Raw genomic sequence first — 18,426 nt, 5'->3', positions numbered from 1 at the left:
TTGCTCTGTGTATGTTTTCTTCTTGACACAAAAGAAAAGCATGTTCACCCTCTAGATCAGCGATTCCCAACCTGTGGGTCCCCAGATTTTGTTGGACTACAACTCCCATCACCCCTAGCTAGCAAGGCCAGAGCTCAGGGATGATGGGAGTTGTAGTCCAACCACATCTGGGGACCCACAGGTTGAGAACCGCTGATCTACATTTTAAGGCTCCTTAGGCACTTAGGCTCAAGAACATAGGAATATAGGAAGCCTTACAACCAAGTCATCCCATTCATCTATCAAGAGCAGTATTGTCTACACTGAATGTTGGCAGCTCTTCAGGAATTCAGTCAGGAGTCTCTTCCAGCCCTACCAGGAGATACCAAAAATTGAGCCTGGGAGTTTCTACATGCAGAACAGGTGCTCTACTACCAAGTCACAATTCTTCCCCCAAAAGCAGGTGACAACCCAAGTGTAGATGATTGACAGTCTTGAGTCACATGTCACACAGTTCTGCCTTGCCCTAGCTTGTCTCTTTTAAGAATATCCAGTTTTTATTGTCCTCCATCATGTCTAAGTGCAATGGTCATATTTTTCTTTCTAGCAACGATGCTAGATCAGAAGTTAATGCTTTGATAGCTCCAGTATCTTTGCCTCTAACACCTTGATTGCTTCATCCTGTAGCTTCCCCAAAGCCACTTTCCTGGCTATGTGCAAGCCCCATGATTAGTGCCAGGTGCTTTCAATGCATTGTAAAGAGCACACACACAGTGGCAACATATGGCCCTCTGTCTTTTATGGGGAAAGGTCCTCCAGATCCCAGAGAAACTTCAGGATCAGCTCAGAGACCCCTACACACACCTGGGCTCTCCTAGGCCCATGTTTGGCATGTTGATGATGATAGTCAATATCTCCATTGATCTGTAGGCTTGGCATGATGATGACGGTCAATGTCTCCATTGATCTGTGCTGGTGTCTAGAGGTTGGTTCGTTTTTTAAAAAAAGTTCTATGCACCATTTGTACAACTTCTAGGTAGGAAAAAAATACAATTTTTCCCCTTCCCATTTCTTACAGTACTTTTCAGGGGAATAGTTTGCTATCATATTTATGTTTACTAATCTTGATGTCTATGTTATGCCTCCACTGCTGGAAGCAATACTCCAGTTGCTGAAAATAGCTATGTGGTCCAGAACCTCCTGGACTAGGTACTGGACTAGGTGGACCACTTCAGCAGTAAATAACACTGACAGCCTCCATCCCTTTGCCTCTGACATCTTTGCCCCTGAATCTAACACGGCTCTTCTTATGTTCTTATCCCACCTCCACATAGTTCTTGTGGCAAACGAAACCTTAATATTGGTTTGTTTTGTTTTAATAATATTATGTTATTTGCATTTTAAGACTAAAGCGCCATCATTTCTTTCAATGGATGTTGATGGTCGAGTTATCAGAGGTGATTCTTTCTCTAAAATTATCTCTTCCGGGTGAGTAGAATATGGAAATGCAGAACATGCTCCCTGTAGCAATGCCCCTATCACCTTAAATCAGAGTTACGATGGAGATTTTGAAACGATAACGACATTTGAATCGGTCAAATACAGCAAATTTAAATGCTCGTTGCATGGCTATGGGTGTTCTCAGTGATTTGACAGCCCTCACAAAATCCAGGCAGCATTGTACAAAACAACGTGCAAAACAAAATAGGACAAAATTTAAAACTGGGGACTTGCCAAATGGGTGTGTGTCTTTCAACTCTTTGTTGTATTTTCTTTTCTATAGTTTGAGAATAGGCTTTATAACAGGACCTGCACCTTTTATAGACAAGATTGTTCTACATACTCAGGCCTCAACAATGCAACCCAACACTTTTGCACAGGTAAGCATTAGTCATATACTGGATTGCTTTCAAAAACTAAAGTTGTAATCCTGATAACACTTAATTGAAACTGGGGCCCCAATTGAAAGCTTGATCCTAAATAAACATATATAGAATTCAGCTAAAAGTCAAAGCGCTCCCAGTCATGGTTCCCCTCCAAGGAATTCTGGGAACTAAGGGTGAATACACAAATCTTGTATATTTTATTTAGATTGTGACATCACATTGGGTGCTTTCTTGCTTTCTCTTGCAGGTCATCGTAATGGAACTTCTTAAGAAGTGGGGGCAAAAGGGTTTTCTGGATAATGCAGACCGGTAAGGGGATTATGAAAATGCTAGCATTTGGGGAAGGGCTATAGCTCAGTGATAGAGCATCAGCTTTGCATGCAGAAGGTCTCAGGTACAATCCCCGGCATCTCCAGGGAGGGTTGGGAGAGACTCCCTGCTTGAAACCCTGGAGAGCTGCTGCCAGTCGGTGCAAGCAGTCCTGAGCTAATTGGACCAGTGGTCTGACTCGGTATAAGGCAGCTCCTTATGTTTCTAACATGCTCACAGTCCATAGCCTGTAAGTGTCACTTTCATCAATTCCATAGATATAATAATAATAATAATAATAATAATAATTTTTTATTTGTATCCCGCCCTCCCCGGCAAAAACTGGGCTCAGGCTATAGTTAATGGATACGGTTAACAGTTGACCACAGTATCTCATAGCACCAGATCAGAAAAAAGCACCTTTGCCTGTGAAAACTTTCTCCATGGTCCTACCGTCTCTTCATTCTATTTTGAAATAATTGATCTTCAGGTGGCTTACAATGAAGAACAATAAAGCTATCAAATTACAATAAAACAACTCCAAAGAACAACTGCATGAAAGCAGGAAACAGTTAGCATTTGCCAGTAAAGCCAGATAAAAGATTAAAAGACCTGAGCAGATGTATAGGTCTTTGTATGACACCAAAAGAATAAAGGACCTGGCACTGGGCATGCCTTTTTAGGGATAGGGTTCTTCTACAACCATTGGACCTCTCTAACTTACCATATTTTTCGCTCTATAAGACGCACCCAACCATAAGACGCACCTAGTTTTAGAGGGGGAGAACAAGAAAAAAAAAAATCTCCCTCTCTGCGCACCGACCCTTCAGCGAAGCGGCAGGAGAAACGGAGCCCCTTCCATTTCTCCTCCCGCTTTGCTGAAGGGGTGCTGTGCAGAGAGGGAAAGCTGCGCAGCACCTCTCCAGTGAAGCGAAGCCAGGAGAGCAAGAGGGGGCGGGGCGCACCACCCCCTCTTGCTCTCCTTGTTTCAGCAAAAGCAACGGGAAACCTCCGGAGCACAGTGGGATGCTCCGGAGGTTTCCCATTTTTTCCGATAAAGTCATGGAGCCTGCATTCACTCCATAAGACACATACACATTTCCCCTTACTTTTTTGGAGGGGAAAATTGTGTCTTATATGGTACCATCTTCCCCTTGACATGTGTCCTACTTACCTTCCCTGTTTCTCTTGATGTCATTCATTCATTCATTCTGTTATGGTTCTTGGCCGGTAGAGGTTTCCCATTAACTTTACTGCTGCTACATCGTGGAAGAAGTGGACAGCCTAGGGTTATGTAGGAGAATATACAAAGAAACCCATCCTGTCCATTTCCCCACCCAAATGGGGTGGAGAATTTGGGGAGCTTATTTTTCACTCAAACTTATAAGCAAAATGAATTCTGAAGAAATCATACTAACTAGGAAGGATGCAATCATTAAATTCTCACCCAAATATATGCTGTCTTCTTGGTCACACCTGAGATCGTGGGCCACAATGCATTTTTTTGCTTAATCCATCAAAGGGGTAGTAGAAGAAACAGTGCTAAGCTAGCCATTTCTTCTGCAGTAAATTGTTGCCAGCTATTGTGTGACCTAAGCAACTGCCCATAGTCTCCATCCACAGTACAGAGATTGAGTGCCTTGTATTGCTGTTCAAGTTATATTAGTTCTGAATGTGACTTGTCTAGAACAATTTAATGGAAGTGCTACGGCTGACACATGACCCCCACTTTTCTTCGCTAAGAATGCAAGCATTGATTGGTTGTTTTCAGAGTGGCAGAGTTCTACAAAAAACAGCGCGACGCGATGCTTGCTGCAGCAGACAAATGGCTGACAGGTCAGTGAACTCACTCCCATGGGCAATTAGATGTAACAATGTGCCCGGATTTAAAAAAAAACAAACCACAAAAGATTCTGTACAGATTTAAAGAAGAAACACAAAGACTAAGATGATTTTAACATGGTAGGAGTGAGAAAACGGATGGGTTAGGGTTGCCATTACTACTTGTCAAACAGTTGCCCCTTGAAACGAGCATCTGCCATTCAAAAGAACTCCAAACAGAATGGAGTGTGTCTCCTCCATGCGCCACTGGTGTGCACAGCATGGGTTATCAAGTTATTTGTCCACATCATGTCAAGTGTTCGTGTTGGCGGCACCAGCCACGGTCAAGAATGAGTGCATGGAAACTGCCTGCTGAGAAAAGTCCATTAGGTGCTGCACTCTGAGTTACTGTGGAAAATGCAACACAGAGAGATTATTTTAAGCAGTATCTGCTTTAGAAATGAAACATTTAGACTAGCCTGTAGAGCACATTTCTTGGCCTTCACTTCATGAGACTAAGAGCTCTAGATCATGTTAGGTATCTTAGGTTGTTCTGGGTGCAACCATACATCTGTCAAGAACTGGTGACAGTTCTAACATAGTCTTTGCAGCCAGTAGCGCTTGTTTTCCAGAGTAAAAGCAGGTATGTCTGGAAGGCAGGAAGGTAAAAAGAACTTGCTAGAGGAGATCCTTATAGATAAATTAGCCAACCAGAACTATGGAATGGTACTTCCTGGATGTGTGATTAGCAAATGACATGGGCTTCATTTTGTGCCTTCTATTTACTGTCATCAGATTATAACACCACCATAGTAGTATCTGGATGTGTCTCACATTATCAGAAAAAGAGACATTGCTTTGCTATTGGGCCAAGCAGAAAAACAGTATTATGGTAAATGGCAACTTTAAACTCCAGTTCTAATGCTTGTTTAACTGACCCACATGTAAGCATGAAGCTCAGGTTGTGTGAACTCACCCTTGGAATGTCCAAGGACCACGTGTGCTCAAAACCAATACATATACAAGACTATGATAGCTAGTTGGCTGAGTGTGGTAGAAAATCTGGCCTCTGACATGAGAAACTGTTTGGCTGAGGCCCTGGTGAAGAAGGCTGAAGTGTTCTGCTACACCACTGTGTTTGTCGTAAGCACTGAATATTTTAAAAACACAAACGCTTGATAAGCTTGTTGGGATGCTTTCACTTCATTGTTGTGCTTTCTCCTCTAGGCTTAGCAGAGTGGCATGCTCCTAATGCTGGACTATTTTTGTGGATTAAAATTAAGGGGGTTACAGATACATTCCAGATGGTCATGGAAAAAGCACTGGAGAAAGGGGTAGGAAAAATTGATTACTCTACTGCTGTGGTAATGGGAAAGGCTGAAATATATCATGATGTGGAGTTGGTGGGTGAATGGGCTGATGTCACTGGGCTGTCATGTCCGAATAAGGATGAGAAAGAAATTCTGCTTTAGTTTGCATTTTACTGCAAACCTGATTAATTTGCACTTCCCGAAGAAATCTTAATCCTACTCAAAGTAGACACATTAAGATTAATGGACATGATTAATTTATTTACAGCACTTTCAGTAGACCTACTCTGAGTCAAACATAATTAGATAAGGCTCATTTGTATCCTTTGAATTTTTCATTTTTCTGAATTTTGCAATACAACTGTGATGTGTAGAAAAATGGGCACATTAGGGGAAAGTGTGCATAAAAATGCATATATTAGTTAAAATAACATCCAATTATGTGTATTATTTGGCAAATTGCATACAAAGGTGTATATACTGGGAGAAATACACAGCAAAATGTTGATGAATTCTCAAGACAACTTGTATAATGGTGTGGAGATGTGTAAAATTGATCTTAAGGCTGGAAAAATAGGGGGGAGGGCTGAAATTCATGCATCCCTGCTTCTAACCCAATCATGCAGTCCATAAATTTCTGTGGCGCTCAGCTTCTACCAGTTCTATTGTTATAGCCTCATTGTTGTGTTAGCAACAAAAAGCCGTTTCTGAGGAAAATGCAAATGAAAGAACTTCTTGTAGAAATTCTGCAACTGAAAATGAAATACTCCTGAAAAATATAAATGCATGCCAAGTAATCCAGTTCAGTAAGGTGGAGCTCCATAGAACTACCATTGATTTATCCTTTTGAATTTAATTTCCTATGTTTTTTTACAGCATAAATCATATTACGTAAGTAATATGATTGCTTTCTATGAGCCCACATCATCCACAAGAATAAAGTGTACTATAATAAGCAGGCCAGAAATGAACTTGTTTCAGCAGTTTTTCTCTAGTTTAATATGTATGGAAAGGTCTATTTCTTACTCCTATCTGAGATAACTAAAATTTAGGGGACGGATTAAACTACCCTGTTCTGCTAGCGGAAGCCAGTACAAGCTAGTGCAATAGGACACAGGGAAAGATTGTTCGTTGGGCTAAAGTATATGCTTTCATTGATGGAAATATGTTGATTTTCCATTCTATAACTCCTCCCTTCCATTTATTTCACTACGTAAACATGCGGAGATAACATGTGGACAATAACAGATCTACAAACAGTATATTCATGCATGATAAATTAGTAGTATCTACATACACACAAGCAATAAAAGTAATGAACAAGTCATAAAAATAATCAACATTTTTAGGTGTCTTTACTTCCTGGGAAACCTTATATGATTGATCCCTCAGAACCATCTCCTCATGTCAGAGTTTCCTACTCTTTCGCTACTCCAGATGAAATGGACCGGGTAAGTGCAATCTACTCTCTTGTTGTCCAAAAAAAAGGAATTATATGAGAAGCAAAATTCTATGGTTCTAAATCCCATTGAACTCAATAGAACTTCCTCCTGAGTAGACATGTATGGGACTGCACCATCCTAAGTGAAGCAGTAGGCATAGAGCGGTAGATTAATTGCTGGATCCACAACCTTGCCAGGGGGCAAGGGTATGTGTGGATGGGAGAAACAGTTGAATTGTCCATTTTTGCTGTGCCAACTCTCAGGCTGGTGCAGCAAAGGGGCCTGAGCTGGGCCATTCTGAGGGAAATGGGCCTGCTGTGGACCCAGTGGATTCATCTATGGCCCTGCTCTGCCCTTGCCTACAAAAGTCCCATTTAGGGATTTAGGTTGTTAGCTACTGCCAGCAGGATTCAGCGAGCACAGCAGGGGCTTCTGTGGTGTTTTGCCCAGCAGCAGAGAGAAGTCCCTGGCAACAGTGTAGATTGGGAATTTAAGTTGCTGCGTAACTGTGATGGCCAGTGCCAGTAAACGTCTACAGAGACGAAACTCCTCTTGAGTTCAGTGTGTGTATGTTAATTATGTATAGGACTACAGCCAATTGTTGCATCTTGGTTCCAGGGAAGGGAATGGAGGTTTTTTTGCATTTGATTTGACATTCTCTTTCTGTCAGAAGAAACAACTGAAACAGTTTTTATTGAAAATCATTAGTGCAAGTAAATAAGCCCCATTGGAAACATTAGAAAAATTACCAAACCCATTGGCTTGAATATTCCAGTTTAAGTGCAAATTGTTTTCTTTTTTTATGTTGTGAATAAAAAGGAATAAGGGAACAAGGTGCATTTGACAAAAACGAAGAATAAATCACAGTCGGTTTCTGGATCGTTACAAAAACATTGACTTTCTCTTTCTGTATTAAAATAATTGTGGGTTTTCCAATACTCTCAGTCAGTCTCGTCTTAAGAATTTTAAATTACAATAAAAGTCTGATAACTTGCAAAGAAGTGGCATATATTTTGCCCTCTCTTTGAACTCCCAGTAGACTTTACCACCTAGTGATCATTTTTACACTTTATGGTTATGCTTAAAGTGTCCTTCCGGTTCCATATACTGCCAGTATTTTACATGTGCTGCTGAAACAGAAAGACTCAAGCCAAGAAGATACAAGAAAGGCACACACACAACACAGCAGTGAATAGACAAGTTTTAACTACAATGTATTGTGTTAATGCCACCAAACCAATACAGTGGTACCTCTGGATAAGAACTTAATTTGTTCCAGAGGTCCGTTCTTAACCTGAGGTACCACTTTAGCTAATGGGGCTCCTGCTGACCCGCGAGTTCTGTTCTCATCCTGAGGTAAATTTCTTAACCCAAGGTACTACTTCTGGCTTAGCGGAGTCTGTAACCCAAAGCGTTTGTAAACCGAGGTACCACTGTATACTGGAGCAAATATACCGTATTTTTCGCTCTATAAGACGTACCAGACCATAAGACGCACCTAGTTTTTGGAGGAGGAAAACAAGAAAAAAAAATATTCTGAATCCCAGAAGCCAGAACAGCAAGAGGGATCGCTGCGCAGTGAAAGCAGCGATCCCTCTTGTTGTTCTGGCTTCTGGGATAGCTGTGCAGCCTGCATTCGCCCCATAAGATGCACACACATTTCCCCTTACTTTTTAGGAGGGAAAAAGTGAGTCTTATAGAGCAAAAAATACGGTACTTATTTTGTCAGATATAGGTATTTGTCACTTCAGAAACTTAAAAAGGGGTTCTTAGAAAGCAGGTAGGTTGGGAAATAACCCAAAACCCATCTCTGAAGCAGACCATCTAGCCTTTGATAAAGGTGTTCTCAGAAGTCTCTGAAAGAGGTTTTCCCCAGCAGAAGTCTTCATACTGCTGCTGTATCCAGAACCTTGTCTGAAACCCTGGAGAGCCACTGCCAATCAGTGCAGAAAACACTGAGCAAGCTGCACCAATGGTCTGACTCTGTATAAGGCGGTTTCCTATGTTCTCCTGCCAATTTGCTGTAAATCAGCCAGTGCGCTAGATTTCCGTACACCCATATTCAGCCCACGTCTTCGGTGCCTGCATGGGCTGGGTGTCGGGAGCACCTTCTCTGACCTTCCGATCACAGGAACGTAGGGACAGCAACACAGCATTCCCGAGGAATAGGTCCTGGTGCAGTGGACTCGCATTTGCTCATGTGAGCACCTCAAATGCAGCAGAGTAACGGAAGAAAGCTGTGGAGGTTTTGTTGCATACCTAATTTATTTCTTCCAATTAAACAAATAAAAGAACATAACAAACATGTACGAGAGAAACAGCTCTCTCATACTGCCATCTTGTCTCTAGACAGATCAAAGGAGGGGAAAAAATACATTACTAGGGATGGAAGTCTGGAAGAGTAGCTTCCGCCCCCTCCTTTCTCTCAGACAGAAAGTAAAACAAACATGATCTGGTGATCCTTGCAATGGGAGAGACGAAAATGCTGACACTACCAGTATAGATCCTGATCTGCCCATTCCTGTTCTGCGGCCAGCTCAGTTTTGAGAAAGGAAGTGTTGAACAGCCCCACCGTACACACAGGCACACACCTTGAAAGCAGAAAAGCGTCCCATCACGGGAGCATGTGATGACAGCCAGTAGTCAAGACAGGGAATTTTTCACCTGCCCTACCTTCTACATCCAACAAGCAAGAACAGGAGGGTGAATTTGCTTTGGGATACTGGGTTAAGCATCAGTCTCCCAGATATCCCAGTCTTTAACAAGTGGTGCCAAGGCTGAACCAGAGACCTCGGGCCTGCATAGCGTTAGAGCTACCGTTAAGCTTTTGTTCCTCCTGCATAATAAGCTGCCCCCACTATCAAGTGCCTCCTCTGTGTGGACAGAAGGAGGACTTCTCTCGATTTTCTCCATTTTTATGGAGGCTCTCAGCACATGGTTAAGATTTTCCATAAGCAGAAAAGTCTTTCTTCTCCAGAAGTCACACCAAAACACTGAGAAGCCAGAAGGAAATGCATGATAATAGGAATATTTATTTGTTTTACTGAATGACCAGCTTTTTTCTGCTGTATAAACATAAAAGGGAAGCACCATGAAGTATTATAAGAATGGTATCTAAACTCATATAGAATGATAATAATCATTGCATTTTTAGGTATCTATGTATTTGAAAAATACTGTGGGTTCAAATACTAAATAGCTGCCATGGGTAGCAAAATAAAAAGAGGTGCCTGTACTTTGTAAGCAGTGAGTACTGTTATTAAAAAGCCCTGATAGTAATGGCTTTATGAGAACCCTGCTGGATCAAGCCAAAGGCCCAGGTAATTCAGCACCCTTTTCCCACCATGGGAAGCCTACAAGCAAGATCGGAGTAAAAAGAAATTTGCACTGCATTCCTATGCATGTTTACTCACAATTAAGTTTCAGTTTAGTGCGGCTTACTCTCATGTAAGCATATGTAGGATCAGCGCACTGCACTGCACTGCACATAACTTTCAAGTATCATCTGTATTGGATGAATTCCTAATGATCAAAGGCGACAACGGTATTTGCATTAATAGTTAAGAGAGTTAGTCCACTAAAACGAATATTTAATTAATGGACAGCACTCCCACAAGAGTAGGTTTATTATTATTATTATTATTATTATTATTATTTAAATTAGTTGCTCACACCATTCAATAAAGCCCATCTTTGGATTCCTTCAGATGAATGGGCTTTGTTTAACTACAGGAATATTACTTAAATAATACTGAGCTTTGTCAAGATGAACTATGAGCATTTTGGAAAGCATGTTCTTGCTCTTTTTTTTAGGGTTTCCAGATACTGGCTGAACTTATAAAGGAAGAAACTGCTTGATACTTACAGCGAACTAGCTTTTACCAAAATCTTCACTGGCTAATATTCAAAACTGTGCCTCTAATTTCACAGAATGTTCTGTTAAATAAATCATTGATTATACAGCAGTCTTTCATTATTTTAAATAGTGCGGATTTTTTGCTTTTGTTAAAAGCAAGCAAGCATTACTGTGACCTATAATTTATTACAGTTAATATTATTTGGTGGTTACTTAAGGTAAAATTTCAAGCTCCTTTTTGGAGCATTATTCCAATGCTGCTTAATGTATTCTCAATAACATAACAAAACCCACATCTTGAAATAGCAGAATTATCTATTTCCAGACTCAGCACCAGGGCTTGTCACCATGGGGCAAATGCCAATGACCCAAGCCCTCAGAAGGACTTGTTGCTGAACCTATACAAAATGTTAGCTACAGCTCCCACAAGCCTGGTGGTTCTCTCAGCACAGAGCAAAGGAAAACCAGCAGCAGCCCAGAGCTAGAGCAGGCCCAAGTGTCTCCTCTTGGTCCCTGACATAGATTTGCTCCAGGGGCATTGTAAGGGAATTTAAAAGGCCAGCCCTGCCTTTTTGCTGCTGTACCTGACTAACCCGGAGCCAGCTTTGCCTTCTTCCATCCAGGGAAAGGGAGAGCTAAAATTTGGATTACCCACAGCAACATGCACAAGCTTACATAGTCATTGGAGAAATTTATTTTTACTGCAAACCTGGGCAGTCTAGCATCCCTAGAAAAATTATAAACCTTTGCGTTGACTCCCTCTAGTGGTCTCTCTCCTAAACATAATAGCCACTAGATTCTATGCATGACACCACAATTCCCAAGGTCATTTAACCACCAATCTCTTTTCATGGGGAACTCCTTTTTGTCCAATACTAGTGTCCGCTGATAACTCTCATGGCTTTTCTCCTGTGGTCAGCACAGAAGGTGGATGCCTTTGCAGACGTGTACAACTACTAAAGAGACGGAGATAGCTTCCTCAAGATTAGACTTCCACCCAGGGTGTGTGAGGAGGATGGAGAACTTGGCTTGGAACTTGACAGGACTTTGTGAGCACCATGGAACCTATGGGCACCATGTTGATGGACCAGGGCCCTGGCTGGGTATGATGTAGCATCCTATATACTGGATGCAAGATTCCAGGCTTAATCCTTGGCATTGCCAGTTGAAAGGATCACAGACAGAAGATCATGTTGTAAACTGGTGTAGGGGACATTTTCCAGCGCAAGGAAAACGCATTTCCTCATAGAAAACCTTCCAGGGTTTGTATGCCAGTGTGGAGCAGGGCCAAAGGCGTAGCAAGAAGTGAAACAATGGCTGTCACTCTTTATATCATGGGTTCCATTTCAGCTGTGCAGAAGCCAGAGATTTCTAGTCCCCCACCCACCCACCTCTCAATCCAGTTAAGCAAGCAGCTTCAACACAGTTCAAGGAAACTTTCCAGCCAGGAAAAACCACCCGAGTGCAGAGTGAAGTTGATGAGGAACATGGCACACGGAGCCTCCTGAGGACCTGACAGGGTGGCTGGGAGGGATTCATTGGCTCATAGGGTAAAACCCTGTCAAAATTATTGTCATGAGATTGTGGGGTGCAAACCCCCTAAATTCCTGGGCCCAATAAAAGTTGGAATTAATCAAGGTTTGAGGAGCTAAATTGTGCCAAACCACTTATGTTGAAAATACAAGCCAAGCCAGCCTTGCTGAGTGTGGGTTGTTAGGAGAACGGAGCCTAGTGATGGCTGAGCTGTTAACGAAACAAAAGGTAGGCAGTTGGGCCATTGGAAGATTCAGTGCCAGACTGTCAAGTTGGAGAAGCCCCTCCCTGAGCCCTGGTTTTAGTTAATAAGGCAAAGGCCAGCATTAGTTTTTAGGATTGCGGTTTTGCCTGATGAGGGTCTGTTAGTGGTGACAGGGGGGAGACAGGTAGATTCAGGGTGGTATAAACAGTTCCACCACACCGGGAGCTGAGCCTAGGGGGTGCCTCAGGGTGCTGCAAGTATAACATAGTGACTTGAGCAGAATAGAAGGTGAGAGGTTTGGCCTTCGCACAGAACTTTGGCCTTCGCACAGAGCACTGCTGAGAAATCAGAACCCACAAAGGAGGCAGGTCAGAGCACAAGGGAGGCTGCCTGCTTATACACCGTAGAAAAGAGTCAGAGAGCATGGCAGCTTTCTGCTTTGGATTCAAGGCTGCTGCGCCTATAGGAGAAGCAAGAGACTAGCTTGAAGTACAATGCTGAGATAAATTCCCTGCCATTTCCTTTTAGCTCTATGGATTTTTTTTTACCAAAGCCAAAAAGGGGAGCACACCCAGTCTCTTCAGAAGGTTAGAGAGGAAATCTCTGGTAAAGGTTTTATATACAGTATATTTTTTAAAATAAAAAACCCCCACTAGTCCCAGTTACATCAAACTCCCACCAGGTGGCACCCGAACTTCATGAAAAATTATCTATGATTGAAAAGTATAGGGTCAAGTAACTCTGTAAAATTAATAGCTACCAGTGTGATATACTCTTAAAAACACATTGAAGTTATTAATAATTTATTTTTGAGGTGGTGCATATAAGAATATATAACTACCATGATTCCTCTGCAATGTAAAACTGAACGTTTTTAACCTTAAATATTAAGAACACTGCTCCCCCAGCCAAAACCAATACAATACAATACAATACAATACAATACTGCATTCTAACCTTCAGAATGAATATTTGACTGTGGATGCTTTAGGGAGGAAGGGAGGAGATGGACTAGTTAGGTAGGAAAGACCTTTCCTCAAGCCATATTGGGAATGTCGGCAATAAAACTCATCAGATTTTTTAAATAAATGTTTATTTCATCTGTCAATACATACAGAGCTGATTCACATGTGCAGATAGCACATCAATCGTTCGGTGCCTAACAAGACATTACATGGAAGATCTGTGGTTGGATTTGCCAGTCTGATTCTCTTTTTCTAAAAGCAGCCACAGGGCCCTTAATTTGAATTGGAGTTACTAGTCATGGTGGCCATGCTTTGCCTCCACAGCTGAAGGCAGTCATGCTTCCAAATAGCAGCTTCTGGAAACCAGGGGAGTGGGAAGTGCTGGTGTGCTCCAGTCCTACTCGTGTGCTTCCCGTGGTTGCTATTCAGTGCAGGGTAGAAAACATACAGACGCAACAGAGAAAGCAAAATTCTGAACTCATGTCCACTGGTTTCCTGGGACTCTCCATTTCATGATTGGAATTTTTTTTAAAAAATGTTTTTGGAAAGCATTGACCCAACCCCTTTTCCTCACTCTGTGGTCTACTGCCTATATAATGTGTGCAACTTGCATCTCTCTCCCAGCCACTGAATTGAGTAGCACTGAGAACAGAGCAGTCACTTAGTGCCATGTGCACCTTGGAATGTCTATTGATGTGCAACCAACAGCAATTTTTATTCTTTCATTTAACCCACAGCTGCCTTAGAAGAAAGGTAGTATTATTACTGAAGAGGGAGGAACAGCACATTCTCTGAAAGTTACCTGAGCATCAATTTTTAATAATCCTATTTCTGTTAAGACAGAAATCCAGATACAGGAGAGATTTCTGCATGGAGCCATGGCTGATGCAGCAGCCTAGCTTCTCCCACTCCCAATGATAATCTCCTGGATGTCTACATATGGAGGCGTGTACGTTTATAAATGTTAATAAAATTTATGCACTGCTTGATTGTAAAAAGTACACCTCAAAGCAGTTTACAAAAAGATAAAACAATAATGCCAAGAAAAAAATACATCCATACTTAAAACCAGTGCTTTTTTCTAAAAATAAATAAATGTTTAGGGTACTCTCATTTTCCTACTCATATTGAAATACTGCCCCTCAATGAGGCCAAACTTAGATTCACAAAATGTTATGGGGTATGCGTCCCCCTGTGTCCCCCCAGAAAAAAGCACTGCTTAAAACCAGTGGCGTAGCGTGGGGGGTGCAGGGGGGGCCGGCCGCACCGGGCGCAACATCTGGGGGTTAGGGTTAGGGGGCGCAAATCCACAGGTTAGGGGGCGCAAATCCACGGGTTAGGGGGCGCAAATTACTTGCCTTGCCCCGGGTGCTGACAACCCACGCTACGCCACTGCTTAAAACCATCCCAAAAATACTGAAAACACAAGTTAAATACAGGTTAACATTATCTCAACTTTCTAAGCATCTGGGTAGCCTTTAGCTGGTACCAAAAAGAGTACAGTGATAGCTCCTGCTTGGTCAGGGAGGGAGTTCCAAAGTGCAGGTGCCACCACAGTAAACAATTGAGTTTTTACAAATGCGCAACAGGTATAATTTGGCACCTGTGGTAGTGCCTGTTCTTCCAATCCAAGCGGTCGAGTGGGCACTCTGTTACCTTCATCAGTGCAGGGTGGGAGATGTCATGGAAGGTTTGGAGCAATGTTCTTCAACCTTGAGTCCCCGGATGTTGTTGGGACTACATATCAAATAATCCCTGATCATTGGCTAAGATGACTGGCGATGATGGGGACCCAGGGTTGAAGAACACTGGTTCAGAGGACACTCCAGCCTCGAAGCTTAACAAGAAAATGGCTGGCTGACTCCAAAATGTATGGAACCTACACAGGACAGTCTTGACTCCATTCACATGCAACTAAGTTCAGTGCCATCGAGTGACTTAATCATCTAGTGACTTAATGGCGGTACCTACACTGGAGATTGCTAGGAAGGACACCCTTCCTGCAAAATCCATACTTAGAGTATGTGTCCTTGTCCTTGAGGGTCACTGCTGCCAGAAGTCACATGAGGCTTACAGACTCTGGCTGCAGATTGCTGTGGCATAGATCTGCTAACAGCAAGTCCACCACAGAGGGTGCACAAGGGTGAGTCTACTAGGTGACATTTAGCTGTGGGGGGATCACACCTGGACCCAGCTTTGGCCTTGCCACATGTTGTACCCATGAGCTGTGTTCTGAGACTTTTGTACTCCTAGGGTTGTGCCCAGATTAGCTCCAGTTAGTCAGAATCACAATCTCTGTTGCAGTTGAAAGGACAGCCAGTGAGAAGTGGCTTTCCATTGCATTCTAATGGGGATGTTTTCATTGGCCACCTGTTTTAGAATCATACCATAAAGGCATTGTGGACATAGAGTGAAAGCAGGATTCTGATTAACCTCCACTTGTGTCCTGCCATATTTCCATTCTACTCTTGTTCCTCCTTTTTTGTACAAGGGTATTGCTAAGACGGCATGGCTTCTCTCTCACTAGATCAGCATTGTACTCTACCAGCAAAAGCTGGTTTATGAATTTTCCTATCCAGCCCAGCAGGCAAAACTCAAGGAGCGGAACACTCTGCTAGTTTCATATGATTGTTGGTATAAAAGAGAATTTTAGAAAGTAGCCCCATGGAGAATTTTAGTTGAAAGGTAAGGGGTGAATATTTTAAATAAATAAATGATAGGCAGATTTCTCTTTCCAGGATTCTTTTGGTTTGGTTTTGTTAAACAGTACATAATGCTGATATCAAAGGCTAGAGGAAATATTTTCTTCCAGTATTCTTTTGACATGTGTAAGTCTACACATTTCATCTCTTTGTCACACTCATGAATAATTTGGCTGTTTTCCCTCATGACCCAAATCCTGAATCTTTTGAAGGTTAAATATCATGCCCTGCACCTCACTCTCTAGCTCTTGTGTAGATCATTGTCAAATTTTGCATCCTGTTCTTCTGCATGCATTACAGACAAGAAGAAGTTGTTTTCATTGAGGTTCTATAATTCATATTATGCTGGTCCTGCAATGAATGGAATGCAATCCTATTGAAAAGCAATTTAATCTGTGAATATTTTTTTAATGAAGTTTACTTGGCTGGTGAACATCAGACCACCAAGAGGCAACAAAAACAAATTTAAGAAATGGGGGGGGGGGGGATAAAGCTAATTATACTGTTAAAATGGCGATGATTTCTCCTGCTACTTATTTATATAATTCATTTCCATAGACTTTGTTTGTTTGCTTCTTATATAACTCATTCTCCATCCAAATGGCAAAATAATGCACTCGTGCCTTCTGAATGGTTACTGCAATTGTAAGCAAGATGGTGCCCTCCTAATTTGAGATCATACTCCAATTCCCATGAACCCCAGGCAGTCTAGCCAATGGTCAGCGATGATGGGAATTGTAGTCCAACAATGCTTGGAGAGGATGTATCTATCATTCCCTCTATATCCAAAGTTTAGAGATAAGTGTAGATCCCTATGTAACTACCCACACACAAGAGGTGTACACTTTAATGATGGGGATGAGCTGCTTCATTTCACTCTGGTAGCAAATCTTTCAATAAACATTGCTGAAATATACTCAGAGTCGAGAGTAGATTTCATGCTCTTTATTCAGCTCATAGTGGTGAAGAGGAATGGAAGTTCCCCCAGAATGTCTGCTTTATATACATTATTTACACAATGGGCCCCACGTGATTGGCTAATTCCAGGATTCTCCTGTAGGCCAATCAGGTTGCAGATTCACTTCCACCTGGAGCTGGATTGGGTGGCTCCTGTGGACCAATCAGACTGCTGCATTCTGGAGCCTATTGTTCCAGGACCAACCAGGCAGCTGCCTTTTGGATCCGATTCAACTCAGTACTGTACATAACAATTGCCATTTCCTAATATTCACTACGAGGATTGACACCAGAACCTGGAAGAGGTATAGAAACTTCAGAAGGATTGGCATTCTGACAGCAGCAATTTCTCTGAGCCGTTAAAATTAAGGTGGCTCCAGCTTTGAAGCTCCTTTCAAACTCCAGAGTTTCAATGCCACACTTGGCAGAAGTTGCACACCCACCCACCTCCTCATCACAACCCCCAAGTATCTAAAGCTGGTGAAGAATGGAGTGAAACCTGATTCAGCAAAAAAGGCAAGATTTTTCATTGGGTGGCACATTTACAGGTAATATAACAGACTTGGCACAATTGATTTCAAGTCCAACTACCAGGCAGAACTGTTCTAAGATTGCTTGCAGATGGAGGAGGAAGGGTCTTGCGACATCAGTAACGTATCGTCTGCAAAGAGGTTTGGTTTATCTTCCGCCTTCTTGACTTTGACTGCCCTTATCATTTTAGCCAGAACCTCGATCACCACAGCAAAGACTAAGGGTGGCAGTGGCCACTCCTGTTTAGTATCTACGCAATTTCAGAAGACAGAGATGAAGGCCTCCAGGCAGGCATTTAGAATATATTAATTAGCAGTTAAATTACCAGCACGGCACAAAGGTAATTTACTACTATACAGCAGGTGCTTTTTAAATGTCTTTTCCCCTTCTTTGGGTAATTGAGGGAATTCCCAATTTGTTGCAAAAAATATATATATTTTGGACAGAATCCCAGGAAATCCAAATAAATCCCAGTAGCTCTTCAGAAAGACTTAATTGATTCCTATTGGGTACCAGTCATTTAAAACAGACACAGACATCTGTGTGCTGTGAAGGCAGCAGTCTTTACCCCAGTAGAGGAAAAAAACCCGGCAACAAATAGGCAGTTGTATTTAAAGGCAGTCTGCTGAATAGTAACCGAACAACAACCACCCCTTTTCAAAGCTTCTGCAAGGGATCCCTACGGTCCAGATACTAATTGTGCAGCGTTATCCCTTGTCATTGCACGTTGCTGGGCGGAGATCTGCCATCTTCCTGTCCCAAGGTTACCTACAGGACAAAGGGGAGTGTTTCCTAGTGGTTAAGCCTCTCCCGCCCCCCACCCCACCCCGGTGCCCCCTCTAGGTTCTGCGAGCGACCTTCGGCGGCTGCGGAAAGGAGGGAGGAGGAGGAGGATAGTCGCATTTTCACAGCAGCTTGGCTCGACCTCGA

At 42.4% G+C, this 18,426-nt stretch overlaps 1 protein-coding gene across 1 annotated transcript in view; it reads left to right on the top strand.

The window, feature by feature from the left end:
- AADAT (aminoadipate aminotransferase) overlaps positions 1–18,426 on the top strand; it is a 77,080-nt gene that overhangs the window by 42,528 nt on the left and 16,126 nt on the right. The window contains exons 23-28 of the mRNA XM_083398068.1: positions 1,385–1,467; positions 1,763–1,859; positions 2,113–2,174; positions 3,946–4,010; positions 5,223–5,329; positions 6,655–6,756. Of these exons, the coding sequence (XP_083254194.1) occupies positions 1,385–1,467; positions 1,763–1,859; positions 2,113–2,174; positions 3,946–4,010; positions 5,223–5,329; positions 6,655–6,756 (516 nt within the window). The remainder of the gene's footprint in view (positions 1–1,384; positions 1,468–1,762; positions 1,860–2,112; positions 2,175–3,945; positions 4,011–5,222; positions 5,330–6,654; positions 6,757–18,426) is intronic.

Source organism: Podarcis tiliguerta (genome assembly GCF_965153285.1).
Source record: "Podarcis tiliguerta genome assembly, chromosome: 9".
Lineage (NCBI taxonomy): Eukaryota > Metazoa > Chordata > Lepidosauria > Squamata > Lacertidae > Podarcis > Podarcis tiliguerta.
The sequence above is the reverse complement of the archived record's forward strand: the minus strand, read 5'-3'. Positions and strand labels throughout refer to the sequence as shown.